We start from the raw sequence: 20,195 nt of genomic DNA, 5'->3' as shown, positions 1-20,195 counted from the left end.
AATAAAAAATTTCGTTTTAATTTTATTTTAATTTATTTTATTTATTTATTGTACTCTGCACTCAAAAATTGCAAACTTTAGGTACAGGCGGGGATCGGCCATAGCTTCGGTGGCTTTCGGCCGGAAGGTGTTACATATTTGCTTATAAATTAAACTTATAACAAATAATGATTATTTACACGTGTGGTAACAAGTTATTTACACTTAAATTATTTATAAATTTAATAAAATATAAGTTATATGAGATGCAAAAGGTTAGCTGATTTAAGGAAGTTTAGAATTAGCTGGAGGTTTGCAGGATGAGGGTCAATTAATAGTTCCGTGAGTTTAAAATTTGGAAAATTTGTTCTACGTGTTTGTTGGGCGGGGCAGTCGTCAAGGATATGGGAGATTGATATGGAGTCCGTGGTGCAGAACTGGCATTGATAGTTTGGTGTCTGTGAGAAGCGATGTTCGTGGGTGAGTCTGGTGTGGCCAAGTCGAAGCCGGATTATTTTGGTAATCTCTCTTCTTGGGAGGTTTGAGGTCTGTGCAGTTTTACTGTAGTCGGCTATGCTTATTGCTTCAGGGTTAATTTGTTGGTACCACTGCGATGATTTTTGCAAGATTATAGGTTTTTTTTTGAGGGACTCTGATTTTAATTGTTTGTTGATGTCTCCACGGTTAACATTTATTGTAGAAAATAGTGGAGCGATGGTCGCTCCTTTCGCTGCTGCATCGGCTATGTTAATGTTGGCTATTGCTTCCAATGTGGATAGGGAATCTGAGCAGATGCAGAATTTCCCTCTAATCTTGACTGCTATTTTGATCGTGTTTTAGAAGATAGAAAGCTGGAATTTAGTACAGATACTATTTTTGGTCAGTTGATCCAACCTACCAAATTTCATTAGGATCGGCCGACTATATCCTATAGCTGCCATATAACTGAACGCTCGGAAATGGTTTTTGGCAGAAACACCAACTTTGGTATTGTTAAAGATAGAAGTTTGGGACTTGTTTTAAATTTTGTATTATAATAAATTGGGTTATATTATCATATTCTCATAAGGATCGGCCAACTATATCCGATGTTTGCGTTATATATACGGTTTTAACTGCAAGGGTATATCAACTTCGGCTCCGCCCGAAGTTAGCTTTCCTTTCTTGTTTTTATTTGTAAGTGTTCGATTCTGGTTTCTAATGGTTCGATGTTAGATTCCAAGTATAGATTGAAAGTGGGTCTAGAGCAGAAGGCTCCCAGAGATGTTCGCAAGATTGAGTTAATTAACGTTTTAATTGGTTTTATAAGTGACTTAGAGGAGTTACCGTATATCGGTAAAGCGTAAACAATTTTGGAAATGCAAAGGCTTTTGACGATTTGAACATAATTTTGCGGAATTTTGCGATTTGATTTAGTTTATAATTGCGGATTGTGTAGAGATCTGGCATGAACATTGTTTTTTCCGGCAAATGTAGATGTGTTTGCATGTTTTTTGGTTGAAATGTTTTTTTCTTTTTTCAATGGTATTAAGATGTTAAAATCGGCCGCATAAGCTGTGTGTTGAAGTTCCTTGTGCTTGTCGATTATATCTGAGAGACTGTTGAACGCAATGAGAAAAAGTACTACCGAGAGGGGAGATCCCTGCGGAATGCCATTGTGGAGTGGGTGTGTCCTTGAGGTGTTATCATTGGCACGAACTCTTATTTTCCTTTTTGACATGAAGTTCATCACATATTTGATAATTAATGGGCCGCAGCCCCATACTGATAGTTGATTTGTGATGGTATGCAAACCTATTTTTTCAAATGCTTTTGCGAAGTCAAGAGATATAATGGATATGTGTCTTTTTTCAGAGAGGGCTCTGTTTATTAGATGGTCTGTGTAAAGTAGACAATCCATTGCAGATTTCCCTTTTTTAAATCCGAGTTGACGGCTGTTCAGTAGCTTGTTGGTTGTAGCAAACCACCATAGCCGTTTTGATATTATTTTGTCAAGGGTTTTAGATAAACATGGGTTGAGGGAGATAGGTCTATATGATTCCGTCATGGTTTTGTCTGCACCTTGTTTGTGGATAGGTATAATTGTGCTGATTTTGTACGATTGAGGAATATAAGATTTTAAAATGTTGTTGAAAAAGCGGATAATTCTCATTTTCAGTGATTCAGCGACGTGTCGTATCATGTCATAGTTAATCTTATCTTGACCTGGGGTGTGACCCTTTAAGCTATTTAGTGCCGATGAGAACTCTAGGAAGTTTATATCCTGTTCCATGAACGCTGCAGTTTTGTGTGGGGGAGATAAGAAGTTTAGCGTATTTAGATTATTTTTTTCTTCAATGAAAAGGTTGGAGAATTGGGAGTTTTCTGAACGGAGTGACCAATAGCTTGCGAAGGCTTCAGAAATATCTTCGGAGCTGGTGAGCAAATCGCTACTGCTGTTGTCCTTGATAGCGTGTATTTGTGTAGCTTTGTGAAGACCACAGAGCTTTTTTATATTACTTCAAATTGCTTCCGGTTTGGACTGAGGAGAGATTGTCGAAGTCAATTTAAATAGGCTATTTGCTTTACTCATTTTAATTCCCTTCTGAATTTTGCGTTCATTTTTTTATAATGGATGAGGTTGTCGTTGGACATATCTCTATTGAATGTTCTCTAGGCTTTAAATTTTTCCTTATTCAGACCAGTTTTTTGTTCCACCAAGGAACATTGTGGTGGGTCTTAGGTGGTCTCGTGTGTGGAATGCTCTTGTGTGCACTTTGCAAAATAATTTTCTTGATATTGCCTGCTTCCTGATTAATGTTTAGTGATATTGGTATTTTATTGTTCAGGTCTTCAGTTATCATCTCGAATTTTTCCCAATCAGCTCTGCTAGTAACGAATCGTTGTACAAAGTTTTGACTCGCAATATACTTTAGGTTCAGGTGAACAGAATGCCAAGTCAATATGTGTAAAGGTCCTATGGATTGAGAAATGCGTGGGTTGTCCGTTGTTAAGGATAATGAAGTTGTTATCCAGAATGAATTTTCCTAATATTCTTCCCCTCAGATTAATTTTTGGGGATCCCCAGCTGGTATTCCAGCTGTTGAAGTCTCCTGTAATTAGGTTTGGGGAGTTTCCTGGTGGTAAAATTGAATGGAGATCTATTTGGTTGAATTTCTTGTTAGGAGGTATATAGGATGCTATTATATTACATTTTTTTACAGACTGAATTTCCAATGCAATGGAGTCAACTGTGCTCTGAAGAGGGATGGATTTGTGCTGTATAGATTTGTGAATTAAAATTGCCGCGCCGCCATCCGGACTGTGCGAGGCTGTGTAGTAAATATTGTAGTTAACTGGAATAGGGATTGGTTGGGTGTACGTTATGTGGGTTTCTTGAAGTGAAATGATTTTGGGAGTAAAGTGTTTAATCAGGACTTGCAGTTCGTTGTAATTGTTCAGGTATCCATTCATGTTCCATTGTAGAAGTTTTAAGGTCATTATGATTGTTACTGTGTTGTTTTAGTTTCAATTGAGGCAAGGGATTTAAGTTTAGATCTGGTGATAATTGCGCTCTGATCATTTTTAAAAAGCCTTTTGGTTATATTTGTTGTGTTAAGCGGAAGGATTTTTGCCGGTTTTTTAGCAGTGTGGGAAGTGCAGGGAGTTTCCGAGCTGGATGACATAGGTTCGTCTGGGTCTGGGTCGAGGTTCCTGGATGTTGGTGTTTCAAATTCATTTGGGGCATAGCTTATTGTTTTCCTTGTTGACGTTTGGTTTGAGTTGGCTAGATTGGATTTGGCTGCTGAGGAGTAGAGAGATCCATCGTGGTGTCTTCTGTTGTATATGGACCAGGCTGTCCTATTGTCAACTTTTTGTAGGGTCTTAATGGCCTGGACTTCCTTGTTCGACAGGAAGACAGGACAGTCCTTATTGCGGGCATGGTGGTCAGATGTTGGGAGTTTTTTAAGGGAGCAATTTATACAATTCGGCTTGTTTTGGCAAATTTCTGAGTTCTCATAGTTAACGTGTGCATCGAGACCACAGTTGGCGCAAGTTGGTGTGTTTTTGCAGAACTTTCCGGTATGACCAAACCTAAAGCAGTTGTTGCAACGCATAGGACGCGGTATAAATGTACGCACTTCAACTCTCTCATAGCCAATATAGATAAAGTCTGGCAGATGGGTTAGCTTAAATGAGATTTTTATTAGACCCGTTTCGTTTTGTTCAGTTTTAATGAGAACCTGGTTGGGAATATATTTATATATTTTCTCGACTCTTTCAACTTTTTGCGACTTTAGGTTGTCCAAGAGGACTTTTTCATCAATCCCTCGCAATTCGTTCGAATATATTATTCCAATACTCGAGTTAAGACTTCGGTGTTCAGATATTTTAATGGGGACATCGACATATGGAGTGTTGGAGGCATACTGACGAGTTTCTTAAGTTTTTCGGCTTGTAATAAGTTTTTAGTCTTAATCAGTAAATTGCCGTCTTTGGTTTTCTTACAACTTGAAACTTCACCTTGAATAGTATTGTCGATTGTCTTCTAAATAATGCAGATTGCAGATTAATAAAGATTGCAGCCAGGGGCTGGGAATCTTCGTCCGTTCTGTTTGCAACCAAATATTTACCGTCTGGAGGGTGCTATCTCCAGATGTCTGGAGGGTCCAGCATTGTGGGGTCAACAAACTTTAAGGTCACCTAAAATTTTGCCAAAATTGTCCTTCGCTCCAGTTGGAGTAGAGATAAGAAGATTTCGTTATTTCGTTTGCTTTGTGCTTGTGTTGTTGTTTTGAAGCTGCGCTACGTAGACGTCTCGCGGAAGAACACGACCGATCGGTAAGACTGTCGAAAGTGAACTGTCTAAAATGTCTTTAAAAGTAAAAACAAGAAAGGAAAGCTAACTTCGGGCGGAGCCGAAGTTGATATACCCTTGCAGTTAAAACCGGATATGTATCGCAAACATCGGATATAGTTGGCCGATCCTTATGAAATTTGGTAGGTTGGACCAACTGACCAAACATATAATCTGTACCAAGTTCCAGCTTTCTATCTTCAAAAACACAAAAGTTGGGTCATTTCCGATCGTTCAGTTATATGGCAGCTATAGGATATAGTCGGCCGATCCTAATGAAATTTGGTAGGTTGGATCAACTGACCAAAAATAGAATCTGTACTAAATTCCAGCTTTCTATCTTCAAAAACACGAAAGTTGGGTCATTTCCGATCGTTCAGTTATATGGCAGCTATAGGATATAGTCGGCCGATCCCGGTCATTCCGACTTATATACTGCGTGCAAAAGAAAGAAGGGTGTGTGCAAAGTTTCGATAGCTTTAAAACTAAGAGACTAGTTCGCGTAGAAACAGACAGACAGACAGACGGACAGACGGACATGCTCATATCAACTCAGGAGGTGATCCTGATCAAGAATATATATACTTTATAGGGTCGGAGATGTCTCCTTCACTGCGTTGCACACTTTTGGACAAAATTATAGTACTCTCTGCAAGGGTATAAAAAGGTGAAAATTGCATTTTTTTACTTTTCTGGCTTTTTTTTTTTTAAGAAAAAAGCTGACATATGCTTTGAATCCAATAGATTATGAAAACTTGGATATTTATTTATGACAATACAAAAAAAAAAATCGAGGAATATGAACATTTATTTTTTCGGTCCTGGTTGACCATCCGCCGGAATAGCCGATATGGTAATAGGGTACAATATTTGATAGGGTAACTAGGTTTTTCCGACCCCTTTGGTTATCAATTTTAGATACTATTTTACCGAACACGATCCGTTTCATGATATTTGTTAAAATTATAACTAATTTTCCTATTCATTATACCCTGAACTATCTCTAGATGTAATTAAACCAGTGGTCGACATGGCCCTAACCCGGGGGCATAGGATATTTCTCTACCCGAGCTCTGGCATACACACTCAGTATAAGTGTGTGAAACTTCATGCCTACTTTCTGCTTTTCGTTACAAATACGAATGCGTTAAAATAATATCCATGTATTGAGTGCCGATCACTGAATTAAATCTGCAATTATTATACCCTTGCATAATTTTGTCCAAAAGTGTGCAAAGCAGTGTTTCTACGCGAACTAGTCTCTCAGTTTTAAAGCTATCGACTTGAAACTTTGCACACACCCTTCTTTGCTGTGCACGCAGTATGTAAGTCGGAACGACCGGGATCCACCGACTATATCCTATAGCTGCCATAAAACTGATTGATCGGAAATGGTATAACTTTGGTGTTTTTATCAGGTATGAAAAACACATATGAAACTGCGTTTATTTACAACTTTGGAAATTTATTTAAAAAAAATGGTGATAATTTCAATCTTCAAAGTATGCCTCTTCAGAAGCCACACATTTTGCCCATCTTTCGGCCAAGTTATGAATTCGTCGCCAGAAGAATTCCTTTTCCTTGGACCCAAACCAGTCTTCTACCCAATTCTGAAGGTCTCCATAGGAATCGAAGCTCTGGTTGGCTAATCCGTGTCCCAAACTGGCGAACAAATGGTAATTTGATGGAGCCAAGTCTGGTGAATAAGCCGCATGGGGTAAGGACTCCCAGCCAAACGTGGCTACCAATTCCTTGGTGCCTCTTGCCCGGTGTGATAGCGCGTTGTCGTCCAGAAGAATGATTTTGAGCTGCGTATTCTGGACATTTTTGCCTATTCTGGGCGTTTTTGGAGCAGAGATTCTTTCAATTCTTCCATTTGTTGCTGGTAGCGATCGCCATCCACGGTTTCACCCGGTTTTAGGAGCTCATACCAATGATTCCGGCCTGATCCCGGAAAACGCTCAGCATGGCTTTGCGGCCGAAACGGTTTGGCCGAGATTGGGCTAACATAGGATTTTTTTCATTTGGGGTTTTGAAAATAGATCCAATTTTCATTTCCAGTGAAAATGCAATGCAAAAACGAGAATTTCCAAGAGAATTGTTGAAGTTATAACGCATTTTCCAAAACAAGTCAGTGCAATTTTACTAGTGTTCCGGAGTAGTAGTGTGCCCTTCCATTTCACTTATTCCTTTCTTTTACACACTTTTACTCCGGAGCGGTATTAAAATTGCACTGACTTGTTTTGGGAAAAGCGTTATAACTTCAACAATTTTCATAATTTCCCAATGAAATTTGTCTCGTTGTATTCAAAATTAACGAGACAATATTGATATGTGTCAAAAATGATACCATTTCTTGGAAGTTGTACCGAAAAAATGGCGTCAAATTCCGAAAAACACGACTAAAATTCGAAAATGTCATTTACTTATGTAAAAATTGTATCTTTTTTGATAAAATAAATTAAAAATCTATTTTTTTTTCAAATGTTTCAAAACATTTATCTATTAGGTTAGGTTAGGTTGAGGCGGCGATGAGGGGCCGGTTCTGACCCCCATCCACTTGAGCCGCTAGGGCTCCTTGTGATACCGCACAGGCAAGGATCCTACAAAAGGACCTCTCCCTTCCCACTACTTATGTGCCCAAGGGTGCTCTATCCTTCATGAAACGGCTCGCGGTCCCATCCAGATTTACGGATGAAAGCTACGAGTCTGTGTGGAGCGACCTCCGCGAGGTCTGTAAGGTCTGTAAGTATTGCTGCGCCCAAGAATTTGAGTCGGATGCGCCCCAGCGCAGGGCATTGACACAGGAGGTGTGCAACTGTCTCTTCCTCTTCTTCGTCTCCACAGTTCCTGCAGTAGTCATAATGTGGCACCGCTAGTCTAGCCGCGTGTGCTCCTATTAACCACTGTCCCGTAATGGCCTTGATCGCCAGACTACAGTCCTGCCTATTTAGGGCGATAAGCATCATTGACCTCTTCCTAGATCGGATGGGCCATATCATGCGGGAGTTCCTGCAGTTTTGGAGATTTCTCCATTTCCTCAGTGATGCGCGGTCAATGTGATAACTACATTTTAGCCTACACGTAGCTAAGGGAATACCTACTGGTTCCTTCTCCGGTAGGAGAGGATTGGTAGTACCTGCTCTTGCTAGTTCGTCGGCGGCGCAATTACCCTCGTGGTCCCTATGCCCGGGCACCCATATGTGGTGTATGTCATGCTGCTCTGCCATCTCGTTAAGAGATCTGCGACAGTCATTCACTGTCCTGGAGTTGGATGAAAGACCGTCAAGGGCTTTGAGTGCCGCTTGACTGTCTGAGAAGATACAGATTGTGTCCTGATTTCCAATCAGTGCTGGGGATCTGAGTGCTTCTCCGATAGCTATTACTTCTGCTTGGAAAACACTACAGTGGTCGGGGAGTCTGAAAGACTCATTTAAACACAGCTGTTCGCAATGGAAACCGCCTCCCACCTGGCCATTCAATTTTGAACCGTCTGTGTAGATATGGAGGGAACCGGCTGGTCCCGGGATTTGTGTGGCCCATTCCTCCCTTGTTGGAATGTAGACCTTGTATTTTAAGGTGGGATGATCAACAGGTATACATTAGTCTGTAGCCCCCGTTGGCGTGCAGTGATGCAGGTCCAACTTGGCATGTCCATAGTCGGTCCTTTTCCCTAGACCCGTTTCTCGTAGCCTAATTGCGGATATCGTGGCTATCTTGGCCCACACTATCTCTACAGGTAAAAGGTCAAGTATGAAGTCTAGGGCGTCCTAGGGCGTTTTCCAGAGAACGAAATTGGGACATTATCCGCATAAGCGATAGCCTTGCAATCACCACCTTCTAGGGATCGAAGTACGATAACCGCCACGTTCCACAGTAGGGGTGAGAGTACACCTCATTGCGGAGTGCCTCGTCTGACGTATCTTTGAAAAGATTCCCCTGGTGGCGCCTCAACAGTCCTGTTTACCAAGATCTGCTTTATAAAGCGTACGGATTGATCGTCTATTCCTAGTACTGTCAGCGCATTGATTATCGAGCTTGGTAGGATGTTGTTGAACGCACCTTCTATGTCTAGAAAAGCAATGAGTGCGTATTCCTTGTCACTAAGTGCCTTTTCGATAAAAGTAGTGATTTCGTGGAGTGCCGTTTCCGTGGATCGGCCCTTCCTATACGCATGCTGTGATCCCGAGATATCATCTGGGTTGATAGTAAGATTAATATGGAGGCTGATTAGTCTCTCCATTGTCTTGAGAAGGAAGGACGACAGGCTTATTGGTCTGAAGTCCTTGGGGGTGCAGTGAGATGGTTTTCCCGCCTTGGGTATAAATACGACTTTCGTCCGCAACCACATTGCGGGTACGATGCCTATCCTGAAAATTGCTGAGAAAGCTTTCTTGACCCAAGACGTCAAGTACTTCCCTTCTGTTCTTGACTATGAAAGTGGGTTCTGTACCGACTACCATTAGCCAGCATCCTCAGCAGAGACATGACCTTACCGGGACCTGTTACCAGCCGCCCTCACGTGGAGAGTATAGTCGCACTACCAGCGGTGTACACAGTTACGGCACGCAATTGCTTGCGCGTAGGTCCCCCTGTTGTACCCGTTGGCTGACGGCCTATTTATCTATTAAACAACGTAAAAAAATTTTAAATTGGTTTAAAATTACGTGCTTAGGAATTTTTAAGAGCAAAAAAGTCCCGAAAACCCGTTTTTTCTAAATAAATCAAGATTTTGAGGGTGTTAGAAAAATTTTAAATACGATTTTATACTATATTCGACCTAATACACAATTCCAATTAGGTCTCTTCAAAAGTTCCTCCAAATTTTCTTTTTTTGTCGCACTGTGTAATTAACAATGAAGTAAAACGCAGTTTCATATGCAAAGATCTGGTAGAGTAAGAGGGTTCAAATTTTACACAAGAGCTTGACAAAATATTACGACATGCCAAATTTCATAAGGATCGGCCGACTATATCCTATAGCTGCCATATAACTGAACGATGGGAAATGACCCATCTTTCGTTTTTTTGAAGATAAAGCTGGAATTTAGTTCAGATTATGTTTTTGGTCAGTTAATCCGACCTACCAAATTTCATAACGATCGACCGACTATAACTTATAGCTGCCATATAACTGAACAAACGGAAATGGTTTTTGGTAGAAATACCAACTTTGGTATGTTTGAAGATAGAAGTTTGGGACTTTGTTTTAGATATTTTATTGTAATTAATTGGTTTTATTATTATATTCTCATAAGAATCGACCAACTATATCCGATGTTTGCGATATATATCCGGTTTTAACTGCAAGAGTATATCAACTTCCGCTCCGCCCGAAGTTAGCTTTCCTTTCTTCTTTAATCTCTTTTAGTTTAATTTATCTCTAGTTTTAATTATTATAATCTAGAAGTACAGATCATTGTTAATAATAAATAAATCAAAATTTTTCTCATTAAAGGCTAAACAAATATTTTATTATCACTTTATTGGATTTGTTTGGTTAATTGTTTTGGTTCAATTTTCATTTTTAAGATGGACACAAACGGAACTTTCTGTGATTTTTTTTAAAAAAGGACTTAAACAAAAATTTAATATTAATTATTAAATTATAATTTAATATATAGTGACTTTAATATCCCAGAACTTAAGTGGTCCAATGTTGATAACGCACCATCTTTATCACGCACCACGACATCACCGTGAGTATGTTTGACATTTCCCTTGGTCAATTTACCATTTTAGAAATTCGGAAGGTTGGCTAAACCTATGTTTTGTATTTGATCTTGATGGTACCATTTTTTACAGAGCCTTGCCCCTTTCAACACCAGGAGATCCATATCACCCTACGCTTGAGGTTTCAATCGAATCGATTCAATTCAATCGATTGTCGCAAGAAATTTTTGTGTCAATTTTCGTTGTATGAAATGGGTTGTCTATCAAATTTTTCAGTACATAGAAATTATATTCGCCTCTGCAGGATTCAATTTACTTAGGATCCGAAAGAGTTTCATAACTTTGTAAACACTAAGCGTAAACATGTATCTTTTCCTCCTGTGCATACGTTTAAAAAATTCATCTGCGACCTTTGATCAGGCCATTGCCGATGTATTCGCAAAATTTTTTTAACCAACTTACTCTCCGCCTAAAATGACAGATCAGCCCTACGCATACAACATTCAAAGTCCGTGCAAAACAAGATATCCTCGGTGCAATTGTTCTAAATGAATGTTAGTTATGTATTATTCTTCGTAACGTCTTTAAATTAATAAATACTTCCCATTTAAATTCGGTTCTTAAAGGGGTAATGTTTAGTAGTGCGACCGTTATTTTTAAAAATGTCTTGTCAATGTACTACGGTTATTTTTATCGAAAATTTTAAAGTTCTCAAAATGATTAATAGTATATGGCATAAAAGGCGAAAAAAGCAGATTTTCTGGAATTTTTTTTTGGCTAAATGATAAAGCCAATCGAAAATTTGTAAATGGGGTTTTATCATACTATATTTAAAGTACAAAATAAATAGAATAGAAAATTTCGACACTTCGACACTTTGGTCGGACGTATCTTTTGATATGTTATTTTTAAGACCCTAAAGAATTTTTTAAGCGAAAAAAAAAATTTTCGATTTTTTCAAAACTCTACTCAGATGTCCCCCCTTAAGAACTGTTGCTATAAAACAGAGGTCGGCACGGCCCTATCTCGGGGGCATAGGAAATTTCTCTGCCCGAGCTATGCCACACACAAACAGCATAAATGTGTGAAACGTCATGCTCACAGCCTACTTTCTGCTATTCGTTACTAACACTAATGCGGTAAAATCATATCAATGTATTGGGGAGCCGACCACTGCTATAAAAGCTTTAACGAAAAATAAAATAAAATAAATTTTTTTCGCTCAGTGAATGCTCTGCTCTCATTGTTTTTTGCTGCCTACGCACACACTCAAACAGAAAAAACCTTGACTTCGGACTAAATATTTTCTGTGACTTTAACACAGAATTTGCCTCAAGGACCTCAAGGAAAATGTGTTGTAGATGTCTTAAAGATATTTAAGGGGTTATATACCTTTTTTATTTTCAAAAAATCGAAAATTGTTGTATTGCTTTATCTTGAAGAAAAACTCCTATTTTCATAGAGTGTGTTTTCATAGAAATTTTCATAGAGATTGGAGCAGTAGAAAAAAAGTTACAGCGCTCCTAACCGCGCGCTCGGTGCGGCCTTGAACTGAACTTGAAACTTTAAACGCGAATATCTCGAAATGGTGTTTCTTGAAAAATGACTGCGGTGACATGGATTGGCGGAAAACTACTAAACCGACTTACTTCAAATTTTTTTTTAAATGTTCGTAATGAAATTCTTCTGTGCTTGAACGATCGACTTTTCACGCACAAACTTTTTTTTCGCCGAAATGAATTTTTTAGTGAAATTTCTAGAGACCAAAAAGTTTATTTTAAAGCATAGTATTGAGTTGACGAAAATCCGCTGTTGAAATTCTGATAGCGATTTTGCACTTTATTCGGCTTCCGAGGTAGTGTGACCAAAACAATGAAGAAATAAGGTTATACTGAACAGCTGTTGTTTGTAAACAAAAAACAAATAAACAAAAATGAATTCAAAAGGATTGGATGTTGGTGTTTTGTTTATGTATTTCGCCGCTAAGGAGCTGATTAAGAAATAGAAAACTGGGTCAAAATCAAAATCAAAATCAATCACAAATCATTTCAATGCCATTTTATGGCATTAAAATGCCCCTTGTGGGTCAAATCCCATATTATGGGCTTCGTCTTGACCGCAGAAATTAATTTTAATTTGTCCTGGCGCGTCGAAAATGTTTCGGGCCGACTATTTTTTTGTTTGGTCAATTGACCCTCCATGTCACACCTATAAAAATAAATTGAAATATTTATTTTAACACCCCGAGAGCAGCTGTTTATTTTTTTTGATCCGGCAACACCATTAAAATCGATAACAAAAAATTTCGTCAACTCAGTACCCGCAAAATCTAGAAGGCAAAAATTTCTTCTTCTTTCCTTTTTTACACCGTTTTTTTTATATGGAGTTTGACAGCTGTCACTCGTTGGACAGCGGATTTTCGTCAACTCAGTACTATGCTTTAGCATAAAACGTTCCCGTATGAATAAAAAAAAAAATTTTAAAATCGATCGTTCAAGCACAAGGAAATACACTAAACTAATGAAATTTTTTTACTTTTATGGTTTAAGTTGACCTGTTTGACCTGGGAAACTGTCACCGCAAGGCTCTAAAAAAAAAGGCTCTAAGGGAAACAGCCACCCCTTAAAAACTATTTAATATTTTTCCACCAAATTTTGCAAAAACATTGTTAATAAAGTGTACTATCAAAAAATTAAAACATCCATGTAATCAAATTATTGCTACATACCTAAAAAAAAATCCGAACTTTGCTCTTTTTCTTCGACAAAGAAGGTATATAACCCCTTAAGCAATTATGCTAGTCTGTGAAGGGTTTAATCATAGGGAAGATACGACCAAACACTTTCCACTCAATGCTTAATCATTTAAACGTTGTTTTCTAAATTATTTGGACTTATAAATGATGTATCATCAAAAATCAACTACTTTATTTCCGCCCACTTGATCATAAAAGTTTATGACCTAAACACGAATGCTAAATCAGGCCAGAAAAAGTATGCTGAATCAGGACAGAAAAATAGGATAAATCAGTCCCCATTAATGGCCCAGAATCCATTAAAAAATGTTTAAATATACTTTGCGCGGGGTAGAAATTTATCGTTTTTTTCGGACGGACAACGATATGTTTCTAAAAATTTTTCACTTATGAAACAATCTTATTGTTATTAATCTCTAAATTTCCATTAAAAAATTCTTGCATACATTATTTTACTTTGAGACTGCGGTTAAAAAAATAAAAATTAATCTCAAAAATTAGCTTCCTCTGATGGAAATCGAACCCATGACCTAAATAATAGGTTAATGCCTTTGAAGTTTTAAGGCACTTGAAAGTCGAAAACCCCGATTTTAGCCCAAAACGTCGAGATATTTGTTGCTTTAAAATAAATAAATAAAAAAAAAAAACAAATAATAAATAAATAAAAATAAAATGTCGACATCGTTATCTCAGGAATTTAGTAGAGATCTAAAATTACCAAAATTAACACAATAGTTTGGAGTTGGTGTACATTCAGAAAAAAAATAAAGAATCTAGAGAGAAACTTAGGAGTATATGAAAATGAGTAATTACCAATAACTTTATAGAATCGAAGATATCTTCTTCGTTGCGTTGTGTAGTTTTCATAAAAATTATAATACGTGTTGCAAGGGTATACTTTTGGACAAAAAAAATCTACGCAGAACTCATACAGCTTATTTATATATTATTTAATAAATATATATAAAAACTTTTAGGTTCCATCCAGCCGTGAGGTAACTGTTTCACGTGAACCTTTGTATTCACAGCCATTGATGGGAGTAGAGAAAAATATATGTTCTATGTCCCCCGGGAAACCTTCAAATTTGCACCGGGAGAGTTATGAAAATTCAAATAAAAGTCAAACCACTTTGGATAACCCAGCAATACTTGAGCAGCAACTTGAATCACTAGCTTACCGAAAACTACAAATGGAAAAAAATGGTCTATTAGGACTTCAAATAAAATCGTCTCAGAAATCTAAAACAGTTCCAAAGTTGTCGTCAAGTTCATTGAGAAACTCCAATATATATAGCAGCAAAAATTCAGAAATATTTAGGAAAGTAAAAAACAACTTTGAACCTTCTTTATGTAATTCAATGACAACAGGATACAACACAAAACAGTTTTATTCAAACGTCAGTTCTTCAGGTAAGATATAATTACCAGACATTTAAAATTTTGTTTATCATATTTTATAAAAATAATTTGTATATTCTTTTATGTTTGCAAAAATGTATTTACAGGCTATAACAACGATGAAGATTTACCACCTCCCCCAAGTCCTGTCAGTGCAGTGAGTTCATCTTATAGTGAACTTCGTCGGGCCATCAAGCCAAAAAATAGTTTGCAAAACATGGACGATTCAAGGTCTTTACAAAAGGTACAAAAAAATTTAATTCATTAATTGATATTTACTGGCCGCTGTCCACTTAGTGAACAAACCTTCAAATATAGCCTATAAAACGCCACATTCCTACGCATTTAAAGTGACAAGTGGTGAAATTAAAGGAAGGAAGGAAGATCGAGGAAATCGATCTTTCAGTGACCAGTTCGAAACTTTACGAAAACCTAAAAGAAAGTTATATACGGTTGCCAAGGGCCACGTTTTAAATCACTGACGGAAGTACACAAGCGTAAACTTTAGCGTGCGTTGTTCGTTAACAAACAATTTTCTGGGTGTGTTCGATCTACATGAATAATATAAGAATCGAAAGTTATTTCTTTAATTCGATTATTTTTTGCTTTATTATAATTTATTTAATTATAATTATAAGCGTAATATAATTTTGGTCAACAGTGAGCAACGTGATGAAGCTGACATCTCTGACCCTATAAAGTATATGTATTCTTCATCAGAATAATCTCCTGCGTTGATATAAGCATGTCCGTCTGTCTGGCCGCCAGTCTGTCTGTTTTTAGTAGAGGTGGGCGCGGGCCTGTATTTTGAGGCCCGGGCCCGCACGAAAACAAAAATCGGCCGCACACGAAACTTTTTCACCAAGGCCCGGGACCGGCCCGGCACGCAACTTATTTACACATATTAGGAAATTTAAAAGACATCTTATTTATGTATACATATATATAATTTCATATATATTAAACCTAACTAAGTCATGTTTTTAATTAAAATTAATTTTTTCCTAAATTTTTGCTTTTTAGCCTAGTGCGTTTTTCATGTAACACATGGGCCGATGTAGAAAAAAGCTTTTCGCTCGTAGACGAACTGGCTGGAAAAGTCAGAATGGTTCGAGCTAATTTGAGAAGGTATTGTAGGTCCCTTGCATTTCTCCAAAATTCTAAAATATGTGTACCTAGAGCTACTGGATAGGCCAAATATTTTTCAAGCTCCATGTCGATATCGTTTTTCTCAACTTTTCTTTTTTTTTACATAACTTTTTTATACCCTTGCAAAGGGTATTATAATTTTGTCCAAAAGTGTGCAACGCAGTGAAGGAGACATCTCCGACCCTATAAAGTATATATATTCTTGATCAGGATCACCTCCTGAGTGTATATGAGCATGTCCGTCTGTCCGTCTGTCCGTCTGTCTGTCTGTCCGTTTCTACGCGAACTAGTCTCTCAATTTTGAAGCTATCGTCTTGAAACTTTGCACACAGCCTTCTTTCCTTTGCACGCAGTATATAAGTCGGAACGGCCGGGATCGGCCGACTATATCCTATAGCTGCCATATAGCTGATTGATCGGAAATGGTATAACTTTGGTGTTTGTAGAGTTAGAGACTTCAAATTTGACATGAGAGCTATTTTTGGCAACAAATTACGACATGCCAAATTTTATAAGGATCGGCCGACTATATCATATAGCTGCCATATAACTGAACGATCGGAAATGACCCAACTGAAGATTCGTGTTTTTGAAGATGGAAAGCTGGAATTTGGAACAGATTATATTTTTGGTCAGTTAATCCGACCTAGGAAATTTCATTAGGATCGGCCAACTATATCCTATAGCTGCCATATAAATGAACGATCGGAAATGGTATTTGGTAGAAATATCAACTTTCGTATTTTTGAAGATAGAAGCTTGGGACTTGTTTTAGATTTTTTATTTTAGTTAATTGGTTTTATTATGATGTGTTCATAAGGATCGGCCAACTATATCCGATGTTTGCGATATATATCCGGTTTTAACTGCAAGGGTATATAAACTTCGGCTCCGCCCGAAGTTAGCTTTCCTTTCTTGTTTTTACATAAAAATTCTAAAAACTTTCCATTTTCGGAATTATTTGAGCCTATGTTATTATTTACGTTATCAAAACTACTTTTTTCATGATCTTCTATAAATACGGAGAGCATTGCTTTTACCGTAGCTATCACATTTTCCTTTTTTTCCTCTGAGAGGAAATTCATCTCTCTATCAGAAGGGTTTAAGAAAAGTCCAACCAAATGAGCGATTGCCGAAAGAAACCTGACTGGTTGTAATTCGAGAATAAAAAAAAAATCGCGCGATCAAATCAAAATTGTTTTCAGGTCTATTTCGGGCTTTTACGGGCCTATTTAGGGTTTTTACGGGCCGGGCCTTTTTGCTAAGGCCCGGACCCGCACAAAGCCCGCACGAATTTTCATTTTAAGGCCCGAGACCGTTCCGGGCCTGTGTAAGCCCGCGGGCCACGAAAAAAACCCGGCCCGTGCCCACCTCTAGTTTTTAGTGTTAGTGTCTGTTTTAAAGTTATCGACTAGAAACTTTGCACACACCCTTCTTTCCTTTGCGCGCAGTATATAAGTCGAAACAAACGGATCGGCCGCCATATAACCGCCGTGATATAACTGATTGATCGTAATTACTATACATTTGGTGTTTTTTTAGAGCTTGAGAGTTTTCGATAAATTTTTTAGAGAATTTTTGATCGATTCTACTTTTGCCAAAATAAAATCAGATACTCAATTCAGATACTCATAAGGATCGGCCGTGTATATCCTACAGCTGCCATATAACTGAACGATCGGAAATGGTATTTGGTAAAACTACCAACTTTGGTATTTTTGTAGATAGAAGCTTGAAACTTTTTTAAAATTTTATTCCTTAAACTTGTTTTTATTAGGAAATTCTCATAAGGATCGTCAGATATATATCCGATATTGCGATATATATCCGATCCTAACTGCAAGGGTATATCAACTTCGGCTCCGCCCAAAGCTAGCTTTCCTTTCTTGTTACTGTCAAACGTTCGCCTGATAAGTCCAGGGACTGATACATATATAAGGTGGTCAAAAAAGTCTTATGGAATCAGTATATCAGTGGCGCTACAAAATTTGTTTCGATAATCTTCCTATTCGGTACATACTTTTACAAGAAACATACACAAAAAAAAAAAAGAAACGATCCATTCCTAAGTTATATGCGTTTGAGTGAAGCATCTTTTATAATTCCTAGAAAAATGGAAAAAGACAAATTCCGCGTGTTAATAAATTCCGTGTGTTCTTGGTTGGGTTGGCAAGCCGAAAATTGGCTTGACAAATGTTATTGGGACTCAGCTTCATTTAAAACAAAAATTTTTTGTTGGTTTGCCGATTTCAACCATGGTCGGGTGACCACTAAAGGGTTGTTCCTCTCAAAAATGCAAATCTGTGTAAATGTGTGTCGCGCAGGATTACAACCAATCAAAAACAACAACATGTTGATGGTTCCGAGCAGTGTTTGAATCTGTTTAATTTTATCGGGTTATTGGAGCGTTTGAAGGTCGATTGAAGAAAAACGGTCTCATTAGTAGAAGAAACCAGAAAGGGTAGCCAACTTCGGGTAGATCTGAAGTTGCTATACTCTTGCAGTTAAGGTCGGATATATATCGCATGTATCGGATACAGTTGGCCTATCCTTATGGGAATTTCTTTACAAAACCAATTTCGTAGAAAACAAAATTTAAAAAACTGTCCCAGGCTTCTATCTTCAAAAATACCAAAGTTTATATTTCTACCAAATAAAATTTCCAATTATTATTCCAGTTATATGAAAATTTGGTAGGTCGGATCAATTGACCAAAAATAGAATCTGTACGAAGTTCAAACTTTCTATTTTCAAAACACGAAAGCTGGGTCATTGCCGATCGTTCAGTTTTGTGGCAGCTGTAGGACATAGTGGGCGATGGTTTTATTATGATGTAATCATAAGAATCGACCAACTATATCCGATGTTTGCGATATACATCCAGTTTTAACTGCAAGGGTATATTAACTTCGGTTCCGCCCGAAGATAGCTTTCCTTTCTTGTTTTAATTTAACTAACAGTCATATTGACTGATACAGAGTTAGTCGGCCCTAAAAATCTTGTCCTGGGTTGGGAGGTCGTTTTGTCACTGGCGGGATCCGCTGGAAACCCGAGCCAATCCCCGACAGAGGAAATTTGGGTGTGAAGAAATTTTTTCTTTGTAGGACTCTTTTTGGTTCTGGATTTCGTCTTTCCCTGCGAGGATGTCCAGATCCCGGTGGATGTTTTCTTTGCGAACATACCAAGGTGCCCCAGTGATAGTTCTCAAGATTTTTGATTGTGCGCGCTGCATGATGCCTATGTTGCTGCTGCTTGCGTTTCCCCACAGCTGGGAGCCATAAGTACATATTGGCTTTAGGACTGAATTGTAGAGTAGTAACTTGTAGTCCAGACACTGTGGCGATCGTGATTTTATGATCCAGTGGAGGTTGCTGGATTTTAGTTTCAGCGAACGTTGACGTTGTTCGTTCCCCGAGAGCCGAGTGCGTTTCCTTGTGGAACTCCATCTTCGATGATGCAGTCGGCCGAAGTAGCTGCGTTACATCTCACTGAGAATACCCTATTGTAGAGGTACGACACAAGTGCTTGAGGGTGTATTTTGGCAAGTGGGTTTTAATTTTGTGCATGAGTCCATTAAGTCACACTCGGTCAAAATCTTGAGATACGTCGAGAAAAATAGCGTTACAGTATTCGCGCTGTTCGAAGGCTGAGCGTATTTGGGATGTTAATCTGTTCACTTGGTCGACGATTCCGTGGTTTCTTCGGAAGCCAAATTGGTGTGCCGGGATAATATTGCAAACATCCAGATATTTCATTATGCGAGTTAACAAAAACTTTTGAAACAATTTAGACAAACAAAAAAGAAAGCTTATTGGTCTACCCGATGTCGGAATAGTGTGGTCTTTCCCAGGCTTCGGTATCATTATGATAATGGATTTCTTCCACATTTTTGGGAAATAGCCAAGTTTAATTATCCTATTAAATAGATCAAGTTCAATCAACATCTTTGGCGTCCTCGCAGACTACACAGACGTCTCGAAAGGATCAGTATGACCTAGTTTGTCCATACTCTTATCAATTAGTGCATTGCACCGGACCGTTGCGTTTATATGGATTTTCCACAGTGACTCTCCGATGCAAAAGATATTTCAACTTGTCAACTTGTCCTTCTTCAGCGGCCTGCTTTTTGGCTCGAGCTCGACCTTGATTCGGAAGTGCTCTTCAGTCTTTGTTTGCATCTTACTTTCATGGATGTACCCTTTGATAAGCGGGACAACATGAAAGTTGTCACCGATTCCGATCAACGCACAGTGGCCGATTTGGGTAATTTAGCGTCATATGTGGAATATCTTTAAAAATAATGATAATTTTAAAAAGTTCGAAATTTTATGAATCTTATTGGGAATGTTTACCCAAAAAGAAATCAAAGTTTAGTAATTTTAATTAGGTAACATTTTTTATTAT

The 20,195-nt window shown here is 38.0% G+C and overlaps 1 protein-coding gene across 7 annotated transcripts in view; it reads left to right on the top strand.

The window, feature by feature from the left end:
* The window catches only part of Zyx (lipoma-preferred partner zyxin), a 59,739-nt gene that overhangs the window by 2,021 nt on the left and 37,523 nt on the right, over nt 1-20,195 (top strand). For 5 of the 7 annotated variants that reach the window (XR_006246420.2, XR_011443586.1, XM_070282555.1 and 2 more), the window contains exons 2-3: nt 14,222-14,654; nt 14,750-14,886. Coding sequence is in view for 5 of the 7 variants with exons in the window: in XM_070282555.1 (XP_070138656.1) it covers nt 14,222-14,654; nt 14,750-14,886 (570 nt within the window). In the remaining 2 variants the exon portion in view is untranslated. The remainder of the gene's footprint in view (nt 1-14,221; nt 14,655-14,749; nt 14,887-20,195) is intronic. The other 2 variants (XM_070282556.1, XM_070282557.1) reach the window with 2 other exon arrangements.

This window comes from Drosophila bipectinata, chromosome 4 (assembly GCF_030179905.1).
Source record: "Drosophila bipectinata strain 14024-0381.07 chromosome 4, DbipHiC1v2, whole genome shotgun sequence".
Classification (NCBI taxonomy): Eukaryota; Metazoa; Arthropoda; class Insecta; order Diptera; family Drosophilidae; genus Drosophila; species Drosophila bipectinata.
This window is presented reverse-complemented; position numbering and strand designations above follow the sequence as displayed.